This window comes from Tupaia chinensis, unplaced genomic scaffold (assembly GCF_000334495.1).
Source record: "Tupaia chinensis unplaced genomic scaffold, TupChi_1.0 Scaffold000683_1, whole genome shotgun sequence".
NCBI lineage: Eukaryota > Metazoa > Chordata > Mammalia > Scandentia > Tupaiidae > Tupaia > Tupaia belangeri.
The window spans coordinates 371,671-388,864 of NW_006160206.1; the positions used below are offsets into that span (position 1 = coordinate 371,671).

Sequence of the window (17,194 nt, forward strand, 5' to 3'; positions counted from 1 at the left end):
AAAAAAAAACTTCTCCTAAAAAGAGAGAGAGAGAGAACAGGGACCCACAGATGGCATAATGGTTATGTTGCTGGACTCCCACACAGTCGACCATGGCTTGAGTTCTGGACCAGCCGGCTTAAAACTCATGCTGGGTGCATGCATGTGTGTGCCCAAAATCCTGAGAGGAGACTGGAGGAGAAGGGATTGTGGCATGGTCATCCCCCTGGGGTGATTTCTCACTTTCTGTCTCTCTCTCTCAATCTCTCTGGTGAGCACATGAACCCTGTAGCAAAAATCTCTCTCAAAGAAAGAAAAGACAAGCAGGTTGGAGCAAGAGAGAAGACACTGTCCTGCTGTCTTTGAAGATGGAGGAAGGAAGCCAGACGTAAGGAATGCAGACAGCCTTTAGAAGCTGGTAGAGACAGGAAACCAGCTGTGCCAATACCTTGATTTTAGACTAATGAAACTTATTGTGGCTTTATAACCTCCAGGACTGTAAGATAATACATTTGGGACCAGATCTGTAGCCTAGTGGCTAGGGGAGCCAGATTCCACAAAGTGACTGTGGTTAGAATCCTAGCCCTCCATGACTTGAAAACCATGCTTGGGATTTGGTGTGCGCACCCCAAATCCCAACAGGATAGAGAAACAGAGCATAAGGGATTGAAACTTGACTATGCCCCATTGAGGGGTGCTTTCTCCCTCTCTTACTGTCCCTCTCTGAAAAGTGAACATATCCTCTGATAATTAAAAAAAGAGAGGTAATAAACATGTACTGTTTAAATAACTAAGTTTGCAGTAATTTGTGACAATGGTCAAAGAAACACTAATACAGTGGGCCAGGTATAAATCAGCTCATTGAATTATGATTAATCCAGTTCTATACCTAGGTCCTATAAAAAACAGATAAAACCTTTGGATAGCTTGTGAACCTAAGAGAAATGCTGAGGTAAAGTAAATAAAGGAAGAGTTAATGGACCAGGATCATCCAGGCACTATAATATCCGAGTTGGAATAATGTGTGTCAGGTCTTACAGACTTCAATAAGATTTTAAAGACAAAAGCTGCAAATGGGTGGAAGAAGTAGTAAGGAGTCTTACCTAGCAGCAATTGGAAAAATTCTATTATAAGGGGAGCAAGATGACATCATGGTCACCTGTGGTAACCTGGCTTAATGTTAAGGAACACAGAGACGGTGAGTCTGGCACATTGTTGTAACTGAATTGTCTTTTTGAATTATAATATGTGAGACTAATGGAAGGTAAAAAAGGAATACATCTGGGTGGTAAGGATGTACATAAAGCAAAAAGTGCAATGAGTTTAGTAACATTTTGAGGTATTCCAGGTGCATATTCCTAAGAAAGCCATAAAATGAGCAAGTTTTATTTCCTTACAGCACTGATTCAAGTAGACTCAAATCTCCTGTTTTGAGGGAAAATCGGTCTGTTATGGGATCTATCAACTTAACGGTTCATTTAGATGATGTGGAATTTTAGCATAAGAGATTCCATTTCATTCTGGTCTGTTTATTCATTCATTTATTTATCTTTGGAGAGGTTTTTTGTTTTGTTTTGTTTTGCTATAGGGCACGTGCGTGTGCCAGAAAGAGACAGAGAGACAGAAAGCGAGAAATCACTCCCCGCCAGGGGGGATGGCCACGTCGCAATCCCTTCTCCTCCATTCTCCTCTTGGGATCTTGGGCACGCATGCACACGCGCCTAGAGTGAGTTTAAGCAACCGGGTCCAGGACTTGAACTGTGGTCAACTACATGGGAGTCCAGCAACATAGCCAGTATGCTAACTGCTGGCCCCTCATTCTGGTCTATTATGGCCTAGAGCAAGAGGTTACCGCCTCCTATCATTTAACAGGTTTCTTATTGCCTGGAAGATAAAGTTCAGACTCAGAAAGGTGCAAATCCTTGAGAATATGGTTCTCTAAGGCAAATGCCACTACCCTCCATAGTTTTAGCTCTCACGACTCCATACCTTCCTCATACATTTTAGCCATGGGTCTTGGCCTTTGAACCCTTTTGCTGTTGCTCCTGATTAAGGGACTCTCCTGGTCATGGTCTCTGAACTATTTCGGGTTGAAACCTCCTCCCCTGAAAATCTACAAGCAGAGCCAAATTCCGGTCGATTCTGTCTGCAAGATTACGATTGCCCCTTACCATAGACTAGGTCCTCAGTATGTCTGCAGAACCAACACCTAGGGCACTGTTAACCGGGACAGTTAAGCTCCGGAATAAGCTGAAAGCTCTTTCTCCGCCACTTTTGTGAGTGCTGGGTATGAATTATTTTTCTTAAGGAGCTTATAGGTGGGGTTGAGGGTGAGAAGCACACTGGGAAATACCGGGGGTGGAGGGAGAAGTTCTATAGGACTGTGATCTAGTTTGAACATGGCTTCCCACATCTTCACGCAAGACTTCATTCCCGGTCCATGACTGATGTCTGTAAACACAATCTTAATCCTGCACACGTCTCCGCCCAGGGGATTTATTCTTCCCTCTCCAAGAACTAAATTCAGGGGCAGGAGGGCAGGTCATTTTAACAGATTATAGCTTCTCTCGCCCCTTATCCAATGAGATCATGGATAGGGTAACCTTTGAAACTCATAAAGCCATTTAGAAACTGGCTATCTGAATTAGGAATACTTATTTGTGAAAAATCGCGCGCAAAAGACGCTGCCAGCCCTTGGGAAGACCAAGGTCCGCCCCAATCCCTCCGTGTCCTCACCAGGCCAGCCTCTCTGGCCCGTCGCGCGATGCGACGGTTGACGACTGCGGGCCACCGGTTCTAACAGAGGCAGGCCAGAGAGGCCTGCTGGCTGGGAGACCACGCGGAGCCAAAGCACCGCCGGAGCTGCAGTTGAAGAAACCGCTCTCGGGCTGGACGGAGGCGGAGCACAGGCTCTGGCTCAGCCAACAGAAGCAGCTTAAAAATGCCTGGAGCAGTCCTAGGCCGCCCCCCAGCGCGAGGCACTCTGGGACTTAGAGTTCACTTTCCGGACAGCGACTTCCCCGCCTCGCCTGCCGGCTTTTCAGCTCCGCTTGTATGCTTCCCCGCCCCTCGCACTGCGCCGACTTCCTGGTGGCCGCACGTCCTCACGTACAACTACACTACCCAGAAGTCTCCTCTGCGCGTCCAGCGCGGGCGCCGGCGGCTCCTTGGGACTACAGTTCCCAGAAGCCCTCTGGAGAAGTGCTTCCCTCCCTCATTTCCAGGACCACAATTCCCAGAGACTTCGGCTTAGCGGCGTTTCTCTTTTGGCCCGCTCTCTCCTGGAGCTGGCTGGGCTCGGGCCGGCCAGCAGTCCCCCGGCGACGACGTGGCTCGCCGTGCCGGGCGCAGGTTCCCCTCCGCGGCCGGCTCTTCCCGCCCTCGGCGGAGCCCCCTCGCAGGCCGGCGCGGCTGGCCTGAGCGGTGACCTGGCGGGGCGCCGCCGCGGCCCGCCCCCCCCCTCTGCCCGGAGCCGGTGCCCGGAGCCCCCCTCCCCTTCCTCCCCGCCCCCTCCCCTCCCCAGCCCTGCCCTCCCCCTTGTCCCGGGATCGCTCCGTCGCACCCACCATGATGGAAGACGACGGGCAGCCCCGGACTCTGTGAGTACCCGAGACTGGGGGTGCCAAGTGCCGAGAGGCCGGAACACCACGGGGCGCTGAGGGAGGAAGCGGGAGAGAGGGGGCCGCAGCTGGGACTCTCGACGGCTCTGTGGCCTGGGTGGTGCGGGTGCTAAGTGCTTTCCTCATCTGTCCCCTTTTCCTTGGAAAGGAAGCCTTCCCTTCCCCCAAACACAGTCACTTCCTGGGGTCTAAGGCTTGCCTCCACCTTTTTCTCTCGCGTCCTTTTTTGCACACCCTTCCTAGGCCGTGTTTCAGCAAGGCTGAGGCTGTCAGGCCTAGGAGAGCTCCTGCTCTCTCTCTGCTTTGGGGGGACCTGGGCTGGGCCGGGAGTTGCCAGTCCCTACGGGGGCAGGGCCTGGTGGGGGTGGACCCGGGGGTGGGACCCCAGCTGCATCCCCTGCGGGCTCCGAGGAATTAGCACTCACAGCTTCCACGTCCTCAGCTCGTGTCTGTCCCGGCTCTTCTCCCAAGCTAAGCTCTCCAACGAAGCCACTCTTCTGCACTCAGGCCCCTTCTGCCCACGTGCCCCCACGTGCCCCCACACATGCTGTCAAAAACCCCCGCCTAGCGCCCGCTACTTTTGAAGTGCAAGAGGGATGCCTCTTGCCGCCCGGGCACCTTTCCCTCCTTGGATACCGAAGTTTACTTCTGGCGCTCTCCACTTGGAACTGACAACCCGTTAATATCCCTTTTGCGCTCTTGGTGTTGCCTCTTTCTTATTTTTGCGACGAGACCTTCAGACTTGGATAAAATTCTGTCTCCCTCCACTCTTCGTTGTGTATCTTTTGGACGCTTTTTCTCCTGTCTTGCTGTTGCTTTTTACCTGAAGCCCAGTCTGATGAATGAATTTCATCTTCCAATCGCTTATTTCTAATTTCCTTGCTTTCTTAATGAAGAGTGATGACTCAGCATTTGTATTCCTTCCAGGATAGTGTGGCACTCCTTTCTTTCTCCTGCACCTTGTGTGTGTGTGTGTGTGTGTGTGTGTGTGTGTGTGTGTGTTAAGTCTGGATACTTTGGAACTGAGTGTTTAAACTGGGCACCTTCAGTTTTTCCAGCCTTTCCAGGCTCAGCATTCTACCTGGAGTGCAAGGAGTCAGATCACTGCTTTGTTTCTCTTCTACCTGGTATTGATATGATCATAGTTCACTTGGCTGACTCTCCTATGTGGTGGGGAAATTATTTGGGGAGGAATAGGTGAAGGTGGATAGACACTCAGGAAGTTTGTCTAGCTTCTCATTGCTTCACTCCTACCCAAGAAAGTACTGTCAGTAAAGAAGACAGATACCTGTGTTCATTGATACATCTTTTCTTTCTGTGGCCTCATACTCTTTATTTTTCTAACATCTCGCTAAAGTCTTTGTTTTCTCGTTTTGAGAATTTGAGGCCAACTTAGGCACATCAGAATCTTGATCGAAAGCCTTCTTGGAAGAATTTCATGTTCTGTATTGTTTTCCATTTCTTCCATTGATTCCCAGAAAGGAGAGAGCTGGGACAAACTTGAAATTGTCCCTCAACATCTGTGCAGGCCAAAACTTGGTATTAGTTAGCAGCCTGTCCTTTGATAGATGCATCTAGGAAAGCTAGATATAGCTGCCTAGCTAACTTGTATGTAACAAAGATAAAAGTTACGTTGTAGCTAAAAGTCTGAAATGTCATCATTACATCATAATAGCTAGTGAATAAGTGGTCAGTTTTCATGGCACATGTCTGATTGTTTCTGTTTCTTATAAAGAGGATTTTTGGATTTCTGGTGCTAAATAATAGACTTTTTCAGTATCTTCTATTCATATAACTATTTTTGCAAGTCTGCCTTCTCTTCATCAGCCCTTCTCCAGTAGACTCCTTCCCTAACTTCTTTGTTCCTTCCTACCTCTACCTTCTCCAGCCCTTCTCTGAAACATTGCCCTTGATGTTTATAGCTGTCTAAAAATGTGCCCTGTATGGGGAAGAGTAAATAAACATCTCAAGCTCTGTTACTTTTGTTTGACAGTCTTGTGTTTACTATACTATCATTCTTTTTCCTTCTCCTGCTCTTCTCTATGGGAAGGATTTTTTTTTTTCTTTTTTTTCTTTTTTTTAGACAAGGACTGCTATATCTTCCTAGGTCTTTCTCCTGCAGCACTTAGTTCACTGCCTGGAATATAAGAGGTACACAAGAATTTTACGATGATTGTACTTCATTTAAGTATTGTGTCCTTTTTTACCAATTCTGACTGGTTCACAATTTACGCAGACATTATTATCATATGTAGTACTTTTTTTAAAAAATATATATTTTTTAAACCTTCACATGTCAAGTCTTGCACTAAAAGCAAGTGTTTTGCTTTTTGGAATTTTGTTTGAGTTTAATAAAAATAACACATTTTTCTCAAGTGTACATTTTATGTGTTTCTCCTCAGAGGTTTCTTTTAGAGAAAGTAACATGATTAAAACTTTGGGATTTTAGAGGTTGATATCTCTAGTAGGGTTTTGCTTTGTTTATGGAGGTCTTATATTTTACATTGTGAACTATGGACTAGGTTTGGAAGTGGCTAGTATGTTTTTAAAAAAATGTACCTTTAACAAAGCTTATCTTAAACTGTTTCTTTAAAATGCCTGTGTGTTACTAGTGAGGTTTTTTTCCTGCAGACACACACAAGCTAAGACATATGGTTCTATCTTCAGAAAACAATATGGTGTTTATAGCCTAGGTAGGTCTTTAAATATTCATTACCTACAGTATTACTAATTTATTTGATGGTATTTAAAGTGATATAGACTTGCTTTAATGTTGAGCCTAAAGTTGTATTTGTTATATAGTCATTTTAAAGATCTGTTTTCTGATGTGCTTCACTCTCATTTGACATTTATTTTGGGATATGTATTGGGTATCTTGTGATATAAACAAACAAACAAACGAGATCATGCTATGAAATGCTGGTGATGGAACAGTACTGCCTGACACCTGCCTTGTAGGACAACAGATTTTAGGTTCGAGCTGTGTGTAGTTTTGTTAGTACAGTGATTTGATCCATGGTATATCCGAGTCTCCAATAAGACACAAAATTGTAGTAGCATTCTACAGTAGGTTTTTTGCACTCTCCAGAGAAAAAGGGAGAGGGAAACCAGGAAATCAACCCCACCCTGGGGTAGGGAGGACGGCCATATCGTAGTTCCTTCTCCATTCTCCTCTTGGAATTTGGGGCATACATTCACACAAAACGCATTAATTTTAAGCTGCCAGGTCTGGGATTCAAACCACAGAGTTGGCCATGTGGGATCCAGCTGCTTAACCTCCATGCCACCTGTTGGCCTCCTATAGATTTTGTTTGTTTGTTTGTTTATCTCCGACTCACCCACATCAGTAGTATTCCTGATCTGGGATAATACTATTCTATGCAGTGCCATCCTTTGAGGCTATTCTTCCTGATACTCAAAGGAGTATGATCTGAAAATCTAAGAACAAAGCAGAAGAAATATGCTGTAAAATATCACTATAAAATTGACTATACCATAGATTTTACTATATGAGACTAAGCCAGTCCCCTCATACATCTTAATTATATGTTTTTCTCCACCATGGGTGTGAAAAACACACACATATGCACACATACAGGAATAGTTGGTCAATTCAGCTTAAGTCTTACACCTTTCATCTATCCTGCTTCCTTCATAAAATGAAATACTAACAGACTGAACAATTAATTAGAGGTATATTGAAGGATATTGTTGCAAAATCTCCTCTTGTATAGGAACTTGTGAAGAACAGAAGCAAAAACCGTTACATTTATGGAAATTTAGCCAGAGTATATTGCATAAAAGTACTGGTAATTGCAGCCTTGGTAGGTCTACTCTTTTCAGAATGAGAGCACATTTAGCAATGAAAAAATGTCATTAGTCTTCTGAAAGGCATGGATATTCTTAACTTAAAATGTTGCCCAGTTGGGCATAGCAAGTAGTCTGGCAATGTGAGCTTTCACCTACTTTGATACTGCCTAGTTTCTAGTCTCAAACTGGATTTTTAACCCTTATATTAGGGGTACAGGTATTATTTTCAGTGTTTTTGATGCTTCAGTTCTACAGTTCCTGTTCTTAGAAGACAAAATAGAATCTAAGGTATGCTTCTTTTTACTTTTCTTTGAGTTAAAAATCATTTTGGGATTTCCTAAGTTTATTCTTTGAATTGACTATTTAATACAAGAATTCAAGCCATTTGAGTTTTGTTATTTGTATATGTTCTTCAGGTAGAAATCATATATTTAAAAACTTGAGACTTGGGACCAGCAGATGGTGTATTAGTTAAGCTGCTGGACACCCATGTAGTCTATTGCAATTCGAGGCCTGGACCCTGTGGCTTAAAACTCACGCCGGGCATGTACGTGTGCCCAAAATCCTAAGAGGAGAATGGAAGAGAAGTGATTGTGGCATGGCCATCCCCCTAGGAGATGATTTCTCGCTTTCTGTCTCTATCTCTCTCTGTGCCTCTGGTGATCGCATGCACCCTGTAGTAAAAAAGTCTCTTTGAAAAAAAAAAAAAAATCTTGGATCTTTACAATATGTTGACTACTAGCCAGAACAGAAAGAAAGTTAGACACTGTAATTTGGAAAAAAAAAGAAAAAAAGATACAATCTTAGTAACCTACCAATGACGTTTTTACTAAGTCAAGTATTAAATGTTGTTTTAAATTTTTTGTTAGTATTTATTTGGGGGCTGATAATTTTATGATAACGTAAAGATGACTTAAGTACAGTATTCCAAAGGTTACAAAATGTCACTATTATGATACACAAAGGCATATATAAATGAACTATAGAATTCTGAATAAAGGGACCAGCAGTTAGTGTAATGGGTATGTCGCTGAACTCCCATGTAGTCGACCGCGGTTCAAGTCCCGGACCCAGTGGCTTGAACGCACACCAGGCACTTGTGTGTGCGTGCCCAAGATCCCAAGAGGAGAATGGAGGAGAAGGAATTGCGGTGTGTCCATCCCCCCTGGAGGGTGATTTCTCGCTTTCTGTCTCTCTGGCAAGTGCACACGCTCTATAGCAAAAACCTCTGCAAAAAAAAAAGAATTCTGAATAAAGAAAAGGCAATTTGAGGATCAGCAGACAGTGTAGGGATTATGTCGCTTGACTCCCCCATGACCAACTATGGTTTGAGTCCAGGATCCAGTGACTTGATGATCATGCTGGATGTGTGTGCATGTGTGCCCAAGATCCTGGGAGAAGAATGGAGGAGAAGGGGTTGCAGCATGGCCATGCGCCAGGCAGAAGAAGGGGGGAGTGATGTCTCACTTTCCCTCTCCTTGTTTCTCTCTCTCTCTCTCTCTCGCTCTCGCTCTCGCTCTCGCTCTCTCTGGTAAGCACACATGCCTTCAGGCAAAAATTTATTTAAAAAGGCTATTTGAAATTTGAGTTAAATATAAGTGGAGTTATGTAGTGAATTACCCCCTTTTTGCCCTGGTAAATTAAGATGTTGTATGCATTATTATGTAGGGTCTTTTATGTTAGTTTTTGAAATTTAATTTGCTGCTTTACTACATAACTTTAGGTAGAGTTATTTGAATGATAGGGCCTTAAAACTGGATTTTTTTTTCCTGTAAGTATTTTATGACATTTTATTATTATTATTACTATATTTGGAGATGTTTTTTCTATAAGGCACGTGCGCTCACCAAAAAGAGAGAGAGACAGAGAGCGAGAAATCACTCCCTGGGGGGATGGCCATGCTGCAGTCCCTTCTCCTTCATTCTCCTCTTGGGATCTTGGGCATGCATGCACATGCATCCGGTGTGAGTTTAAGCCACCGGGTCTGGGACTTGAACTGTGGTCAGCTACATGGGAGTCCAGCGACATAGCCATTACGCCAACTACTGGTCCCACATTTTATTTTTTAAAGAATTATTTATTCAATTTTATTTATTCATTCGTTATTTTAATTTGGCCAGAGAGGAAAAGTGAGAAAGCAATCCACCAGATCTGGGACTCAAACTGTGGTCAGCTATGTTGGAGTGTCCAGCACCTTAATCACCATGCCATCTGCTGGTCCCCTTCATGACATTTTAAACTTTGATATTAACCTTTTGGTCTTCGGTATTAGTGTTAAAAATGTAAATCAATTGTGTCTAATTTTGCCTCCAGAAATTCTTTGTAGATCTGTAACTGATTGGAAGTAGGTTGACTTGGAATCAAATCCTATTTAAACAGCAAAAGTTTGGGGTCAGCGGTGACAGGGTGATTAAGGCAAGTGAATTCCACATGACCAGCTGTGTGGTTGGAATCCTAGACCCGTCACTGCTTGAAAAACATGCTAGGCAGGGCCAGCAAGTGGCATAGTGGTCAAGGTGTTGTACTCCCCACATGGTTCGATTCTTGGACCCTTCAGCTTGAAAATCACACTGGGCATATGTGTGTGTGCCTTAAATCCCAGGAGTAGAGTGGAGGAGAAGCGATTATGGCGTGACCACCCCACCACCCACTGTGGGTGATTTCTCACTTTGCTCCCCAAGTACACTTACTTACCTTTAGCAGAAAGAAAAGAAAAACATACTAAGTATGTATGCATGTATGCCCAAAATCCCAAAGGAAAAAAGGCAGAGAACGGATTGTGGTGTGACCATCCCTCATGGGGGGATGCTTTCTTACTTGCCCTCTCTGTCTCCAGCAAGTGTACATGTCCTCTAGCCAATTAAGAATAAAAGGCAGTAAGTTTTTTTATACTGTTAGGTATGCAGTGTGATTACGACCATGCATGCTTAAACAGTAATGCAAATTTTAAACTATTATAAACACTTAAAAATGTATTATAATAAAATGATAATTTTTTAATTTTGTTACAATGCAGGTCAATATGTGAAAATCAGTTTTATCCACTGCACTTTTCTCTTAGAAATGAGCTAACTAGTTCTGTAGGTTATATAAGCATACTGTTTAGAAGACCAAGTTGATTTGTGTAAAAATATTCCATGGATACAGACTTAACAATCCCCAATGAGTTAAGACATGGTAGGCAGTTGTCTCTTGCTAGCTCTTAATTCTGTATCCTTTTACTACTGCTGGAAAATATATGTCACTGCATTGGCCTATTGATGGGTCTGCCCTCATTATAAGGAAAAGGTGGCATAGTGAATCTAAACCAGTTTGTAACTTGTTTAGTGTTCTATTTAAGTTACTTTGGACATGTGTTTGAATTTTAGGATATGTGTACTAAGATTATCAGTGCCCATTGCAGTGAAAATCTTAACTGAACTGGAAAATTGGTATTAATTTTTAGTGGAATCATTTTTTACTATAGTTTTCTCAGTCTGTTATTCTCCTTCACAGTGCTATATCTTAAAGTAGTTAGGTTTTAATCCAGAAACTATGTTGGAAGGCTTATTTTGGTTTTTGTACTCAGATTCCAGATGTTCCTATATTATAGTTAGAAAAATAAAATTCATGTCCTTTGATTTTTTAGAAGAAACTGTGTTAAATTTTATATATATAAGGCTTCTCATAACAGATACAAGTTGGAGTTATGTGCTGAGTACCAGAAAGACTTAGAAGTTTGGCAGTTTTTTGAGATAAATTAATATAAATCTTACATTGCAGGACATAAACCAAGTTGGTTGACAAATGAGTATTTCTTCTTTTTTCTTTTCTTTTTTTTTAGCTTTTGAACTTTTTTTATACAAAATACATATATTCATTTTATCACTGGAAAATAAAAAAGCCTCAAATTTCTAGTTAAAAAGTACACTTGGATTTGTCTTAGTTTTTTTCTGAATTTCTAAAGAAATCTTTATATTTGTTATTTACATAAAGATGTATTTTGTTAATATTGATGCATTTAATTTTATCCTGTTGTCTTAAAACAGAACACTGAATAAACACCACTGCTAACAATCTTGTTTAGCCAAAAGCAAAACAAAGACCCTCCATCCTCACTGTATTTTGCTATAATTGTACTCAAATTCTATTTTTATTTTATGCTTTGGTTGGGAGTCTAAAATAAACTTGCCTTGTGTCTAATTCTCCTTTATAATCAGGTATTATTTTAATGAATCAGTATTTGTTTTATTTGTGTGGGGGGGAGTGTGTTGTAAATTATTTTGAATTATGAATTGTAGACATCTTAAACCTGGTTTAAGTTTTTAACAATAAGATGAGACAGTGATATATGGGTACAGAATACTATACCTCTGAAGTATGTAAGGTCACAGTGATTTGTTCCTTATGTTTTTTTTTTAAGTGATATTTTAGTAAACTGAGAACCATTGTTGCTTCTGTAAATGAGGATTAATCTTACTTTTATAGGATCAGGCTTTTTAAGTGGAAAAAAATTTGAAGAGAGAAGTGAAAATGAAATAAAAGGTGATGGATTAAATGATAACACATTAGATTAGAGCTAAAGGAAAATTGCTGATAATGTATTTTTTTCTTCTTGTACAGATATGTAGGTAACCTCTCCAGAGATGTGACAGAAGTCCTTATACTTCAGTTATTCAGTCAAATTGGACCTTGTAAAAGCTGTAAAATGATAACAGAGGTAAGATCTTCCCAGTTACATGTGCTGTCAGTTAGCATGACATTGAACATTTTGAGATATGTGGGATGATTAGTTTCATTCTAAGCCTCAAGATATTCTAATGGGAAGATTTGTGTTTGTCATGTTGACTTACTGCTTTGATTTGGCAAATGAACTAGAGCTAGAATGGGGTTTTATTTGAGAGGGCAAAGTATCTGTGCTGTTTCTCTCAAATGGTCATTTTTTTTTTCTTCTTTTTTTGAGGGGTTTTTGCTATAGGGTGCATGCGCTCACCAGAAAGAGAGAGATAGAAAGCAAGAAATCACCCCCCCAGGGGGGATGGCCACACCGCAGTCCCTTCTCCTCTATTCTCCTTTTGGGATCTTGGGCACACACACATGCATGCGTGCCTGGCGTGAGTTTAAGCTGCTGGGTCTGGGACCCGAACCGCAGTCGACTACATGGGGAGTCCAGCGACATAGCCATTATGCTAACTGCTGGTCCCTCAAATGGTCATTCTTTATGATGTAGTTATCTTCAAGTAATTCTGCTTGTAACTAGTTGTTAAAGCTTCTTGGGACCCGCTGATGGCATAATGATTATGTTGCTGGACTCCCCGTGTCTCAGATCCGGCGACTTAAAATTCATGTCGAGTGCATGTGCGGTTGTGCCCTAAATCCCTAGAGGAGAATGGAGGAGAAGGGATTCTGGCATAGCCATCTCCCAGGGGTGGGGGGTGATTTTTCAACTTTTTGTCTCTCCAGGGAGCATGTGCACCCTATAGCAAAAGTTTCTCTTTAAAAATAAATAAATAAAGGGACCAGCAGTTTGCATTATGGCTACGTCCCTGGACTCCCATGTAGTCGACTGCGGTTCGAGTCCCGGACCCAGTAGCTTAAACTCATGCTGGGCATATGTGCGTGTGTGCCCAAGATCCTGAGAGGAGAATGGAGAAGAAGGGATTGCAGTGTGACCATCCCCCTGGAGGGTGATTTCTCATTTTCTCTCTCTCTGTCTCGCTCTGTCTTTCCTGTGAGTGCATGTACCCTATAGCAAAAACCTCTCCCTAAAATAATAATAATAATAATAATAATAGCTTCTCTCAGAGTGCTGAAAGACTCGATGGTATTTCATATAGTTCTAATAATGTTAACGATTCAGATTGTATACATTTATGGTTTTTGTTTTTGTTTTTTGCTGTAGGGCGCATGTGCTCAACAGAGGGGGCAGGGAGAAGTAAGAAAGAAGCCTTCAGGGGGGATGGCAATGCTGCATTTCCTTATCCCCTAGTTTTCTCTTGGGATTTTCGCATGCATGCACATATGGTTGGCTTGATTTTCAAGCTACAGGGTCCAAGATTCAACTGCACATTCAGCCATGTGGAATCCAGCACCTTAACCTTCACACTTTTTTATTTTTGGAGAGGTTTTTGCTATAGGGTGCATATGCTCACCAGAAAGACAGAGAGATAAAAAGTGAGAAAACACCCCCCGGGGGGATGGCTACGCTGCAATCCCTTCTCCTCCATTCTCCTTTCGGGATCTTGGGCACACACGCACATGGCACCCTGCATGAGTTTAAGACACTGGGTCCGGGACTTGAACCGAGGTCTACTACATGGGAGTTCAGCAAAAGCCATTATGCTAACTGCTAGTCCCTCAGATAGTCTACATTTAAAGCCTTGGAATTGGTGCATGTCAAAGAGCAATAAGTTATTATGTGCATAGTATAGCATTGTGTCTCGTGTACATCTTCAGTAGATGCTAAAGACTGAGCAAATTTATGTAGATAGTCATTTATTTATTTTACATTTTGTCAGATGGTGCACATGCACACCAGAGTAAGAGAAAGCACCCCCTAATAGGACCTAGTTAGGCTCCAATCCAATTTCCTTCATTTCTTCATTCCTTCAGGATTCTGAGCATACTTACATATGTTTCTGACATGTTTTTTCAGGCTGTCAGGGACAGGATTCAAACTGGTTAGTTGTGTGGGATCCAGTTTCCTCCATATAGCATTTAACCACTATGCTACTGAGTTTGGCCTAGATAAGCATTTAAATTGTTAGAGTGGTAAATATGTTGCCTTGGGGGAGGGGAGATTTTGCTATAGGGCACGTGTGCTCGCCAGAAAGACAGAGAGATAGGAAGCAAGAAATCACCCCCTAGGAGGGATGGCCGTGCCGCAGTTCCTTCTCCTCCATTCTCCTCTTGGGATCCTGGGCATGCACGCACATGTGCCCGGTGTGAGTTTAAGCCACCAGGTCTGGGACTCGAACCATGGTTGACTACATGGGAGTCCAGCAGCATAGCCATTACGCCATCTGCTGGTCCCACGTTGTCCTTCCCTCCCCCCCAAAGAAAACTTCCTTTTCATACTTTACAGGTTAAAACCCTGTAGCCGTGCCCAGTGACTCATGATTCAGTTCTTTTTTTATCTTTTTGCTTATCAATATTACTTTTTAGGCTGTTTACTATTTTTCAGATACTATGTAAGTGCTGGGGATATACTGGTGAATAAGACACTTCTTAGTCCCATAGAATTTAACAGTCTAGTAGAGATTCAGAGGATAACTTAGATACAGGATAATTAATGTTGTCAAAGCAGATAGCTTAAAGTGCTATGAGAGCACTTGGGGAGGGTATCCAGTGTACTCTTAGGTCAAGGGAGGCTTCTTGGCGGACTCAGTGCCCAGACTGAAACCTAAAAGGGTAGTAATAGAAGTTGCAGAAAGGAATTTGGGGGGGGGAAAGGGTTCCAGTTAGAAGGAAGATTATACCAGGCTGATAGTTGAGAGAACAGAAGTGCTTGTAAGAGAAAGAGCGAAAAATATAAACCATAACATGGTTGATGTTTAAAATGGGATCCTTAATAAGAGATCCCAGGAGATGAGACATGTTGGAATACAGCTCCCTAACCACCAGCAACAGCCTTGGCCTCACTTGACAGATTTTTTTTTTACTAGTTCCCCATCTCAGGGTAAAATACGGATTCCTCAGCATGACTTCTGGACCTTTCCAGAACTCTTGCCTCATCTCCTGGTGATTCCTGGACCTGGTGGCTTAAAAAACATACCAGGGACATGTGCACGTGTGCCCAAAGTCCTGAAAGGAGAAAGAGAGGGGAGAAGGTCCTTAATGGGAGGTGCCTTCTCATTTTCCCTCTCTGTGCCTGTTTACGCACACATGTCCTCTAGCAAAATTTTAAAAACAAAACAAGACAGAAAAAATAAAAACAAAAACCTGTAAATCACATTAGCCTTTTTGTTTTGCTTAGTTTTTGCTATAAGGTACATGTACTCACCAGAGAGGAACAGAGAGAGGAAAAAAATCTACTCTTGTGGGGACCAGCAGGTGGCGTAGAGGTTAAGGTGCTGGACTGGTGGTTAAGGTGCTGGACACTCCCACATGGCCAACCGCGGTTCAAGTACCGGACCTGGTGGCTTGCTTTCTCACTTTCCCTCTCTTTCTGTGTGTGTATCTTTCTCTGGTCAAATTAAAATAAATGAATGAATAAATAAAATTAAATAAATAATTTTTTTTTTTTTTTTAAATCTCCTCTTGAGATTTTGGGCATGCGTGCACATGGACCCGTGTGAGTTTCAAGCCACTGGGTCTGGGACTTGAACTATACCAAGGGCCATGTAGAATCCAGCACCTTAACCCACACAGCACCTGCTAGCCCTTGAATTTTTTTTCTTAACTAATGACACTCATTCTGTTCTAGTGTGTTACATTTTTTCCTCCTATTTCTAATTATGTATTCTTTCATTACTCAAAAATTTACTTTGCACTAGGTGCACAGTAAATCCAAGGCATTGGAATATAACGGAGAACCAGACAAAGGAGATCCGTAAGCAAATAAGGATAAGAACCTTGAGGAGAACAAAACAGAATTCTGTGATGACGATTTGGAGTGTTGGTGCTATATAAGTGAGGTGGTGAGGAAGGCTCATCTCTGAGCTGAGATAGGAGTAATGAGATGACCCTACTACCTATATTAAGAACTGGAGGCAGGGGCTGTCTCCTTATCGGAGTGTTAAAGAGCTGCAGAAGGTGCATACCCCATGGTTGAGACTGTGATTAACTCTCAGTCCTGAGCAGCTTGCAAAAAACATACCAGGCGCGTGTACGTGTGTGCCTAGAATCCTGACAGAATGGAGAAATGAAAAAGGATTGAGGTATGACCGTGCCCCGCTGGAGATGTTTTCTCCCTACTGTATTCTGACGAATATACACACATGCTCTGACGATTAAAGGAAAGAACTGGAGATAGAGCAAATAGCGAGTACAAAGGTCTCAAGTTGGTAATGAGTTTCTTTGTGGAGCCAACAACCAGAATGGCTGGAGCCTAGTGAGTGATGGTGGGAAAGGGATCTTAACAAGGTGGTCAGAATTCAGAGTCACATAGGACAGTATGGGTCAAGGCAAGAGTTTCGGTTTAACTGTGGCTACAGTGATAGGCCATTGGAGAGGCTGCTTTTCTTTTTCTTTTTTATTTTTTAGAGAGATTTATGCTATAGGGTACATACACTCGCTGGAGAGACAGAGAGGCAGAAAGTAAGAAATCACCCTCTGGGGGAATGACTACACTGCAGTTCCTTCTCCACTCTCCTCTCGAGATTTTGGGCATGCACGCACATGTACCCAATGTGAGTTTTAAGCCACTGGATCCAGGACTTGAACCATGGTTGGTCATGTGAGGGTCCGGGAACGTAACTACTACACCATCTGTTGATCCTGTGATTTTCATTTTAAGTTACTTTGTAGAGAATAACTTGTGTGGAAAATGGACTCAAGGGGGCAAGAGCTGAAGGAGTGAAACTAGTTGGGTTTACTTTAGTATTCTAGTTAACATATGGAGGAAGGTTGTTTTTCAGAGGAAATAGTAGTAGATAAATTTGGGATGTATTTTGGAGGTAAGTCAATTGGACTGGGTTGACTGTAGGATGTAAAGAAAAGGAAGAAATCAGGAAAGACCCTAGGCTTCTTGTTAGTGCAGTTGTGTGGGTGGTATTGCTGTGAGTGATTGAAGTGACACAGAGCAGATGGGAGAGTGTTAGAAATCAGGAATTCTGGGGGTCAGCAGGTGGCGTGGTAGTTAAGGG

At 42.5% G+C, this 17,194-nt stretch overlaps 1 protein-coding gene across 5 annotated transcripts in view; it reads left to right on the top strand.

Moving 5' to 3' along the window:
- Window positions 1-3,486: 3,486 nt before the first annotated feature.
- TIAL1 (TIA1 cytotoxic granule associated RNA binding protein like 1) overlaps window positions 3,487-17,194 on the top strand; it is a 34,216-nt gene continuing 20,508 nt past the window's right edge. For 3 of the 5 annotated variants that reach the window (XM_006160394.3, XM_006160395.3, XM_027776571.1), the window contains exons 1-2: window positions 3,487-3,578; window positions 12,012-12,108. In XM_006160394.3, the coding sequence (XP_006160456.1) occupies window positions 3,547-3,578; window positions 12,012-12,108 (129 nt within the window). In that variant the 5' untranslated portion in view covers window positions 3,487-3,546. Of the gene's footprint in view, window positions 3,579-6,230; window positions 6,293-12,011; window positions 12,109-17,194 lie in introns of all 5 variants that reach the window. The other 2 variants (XM_006160396.3, XM_027776570.1) reach the window with 1 other exon arrangement.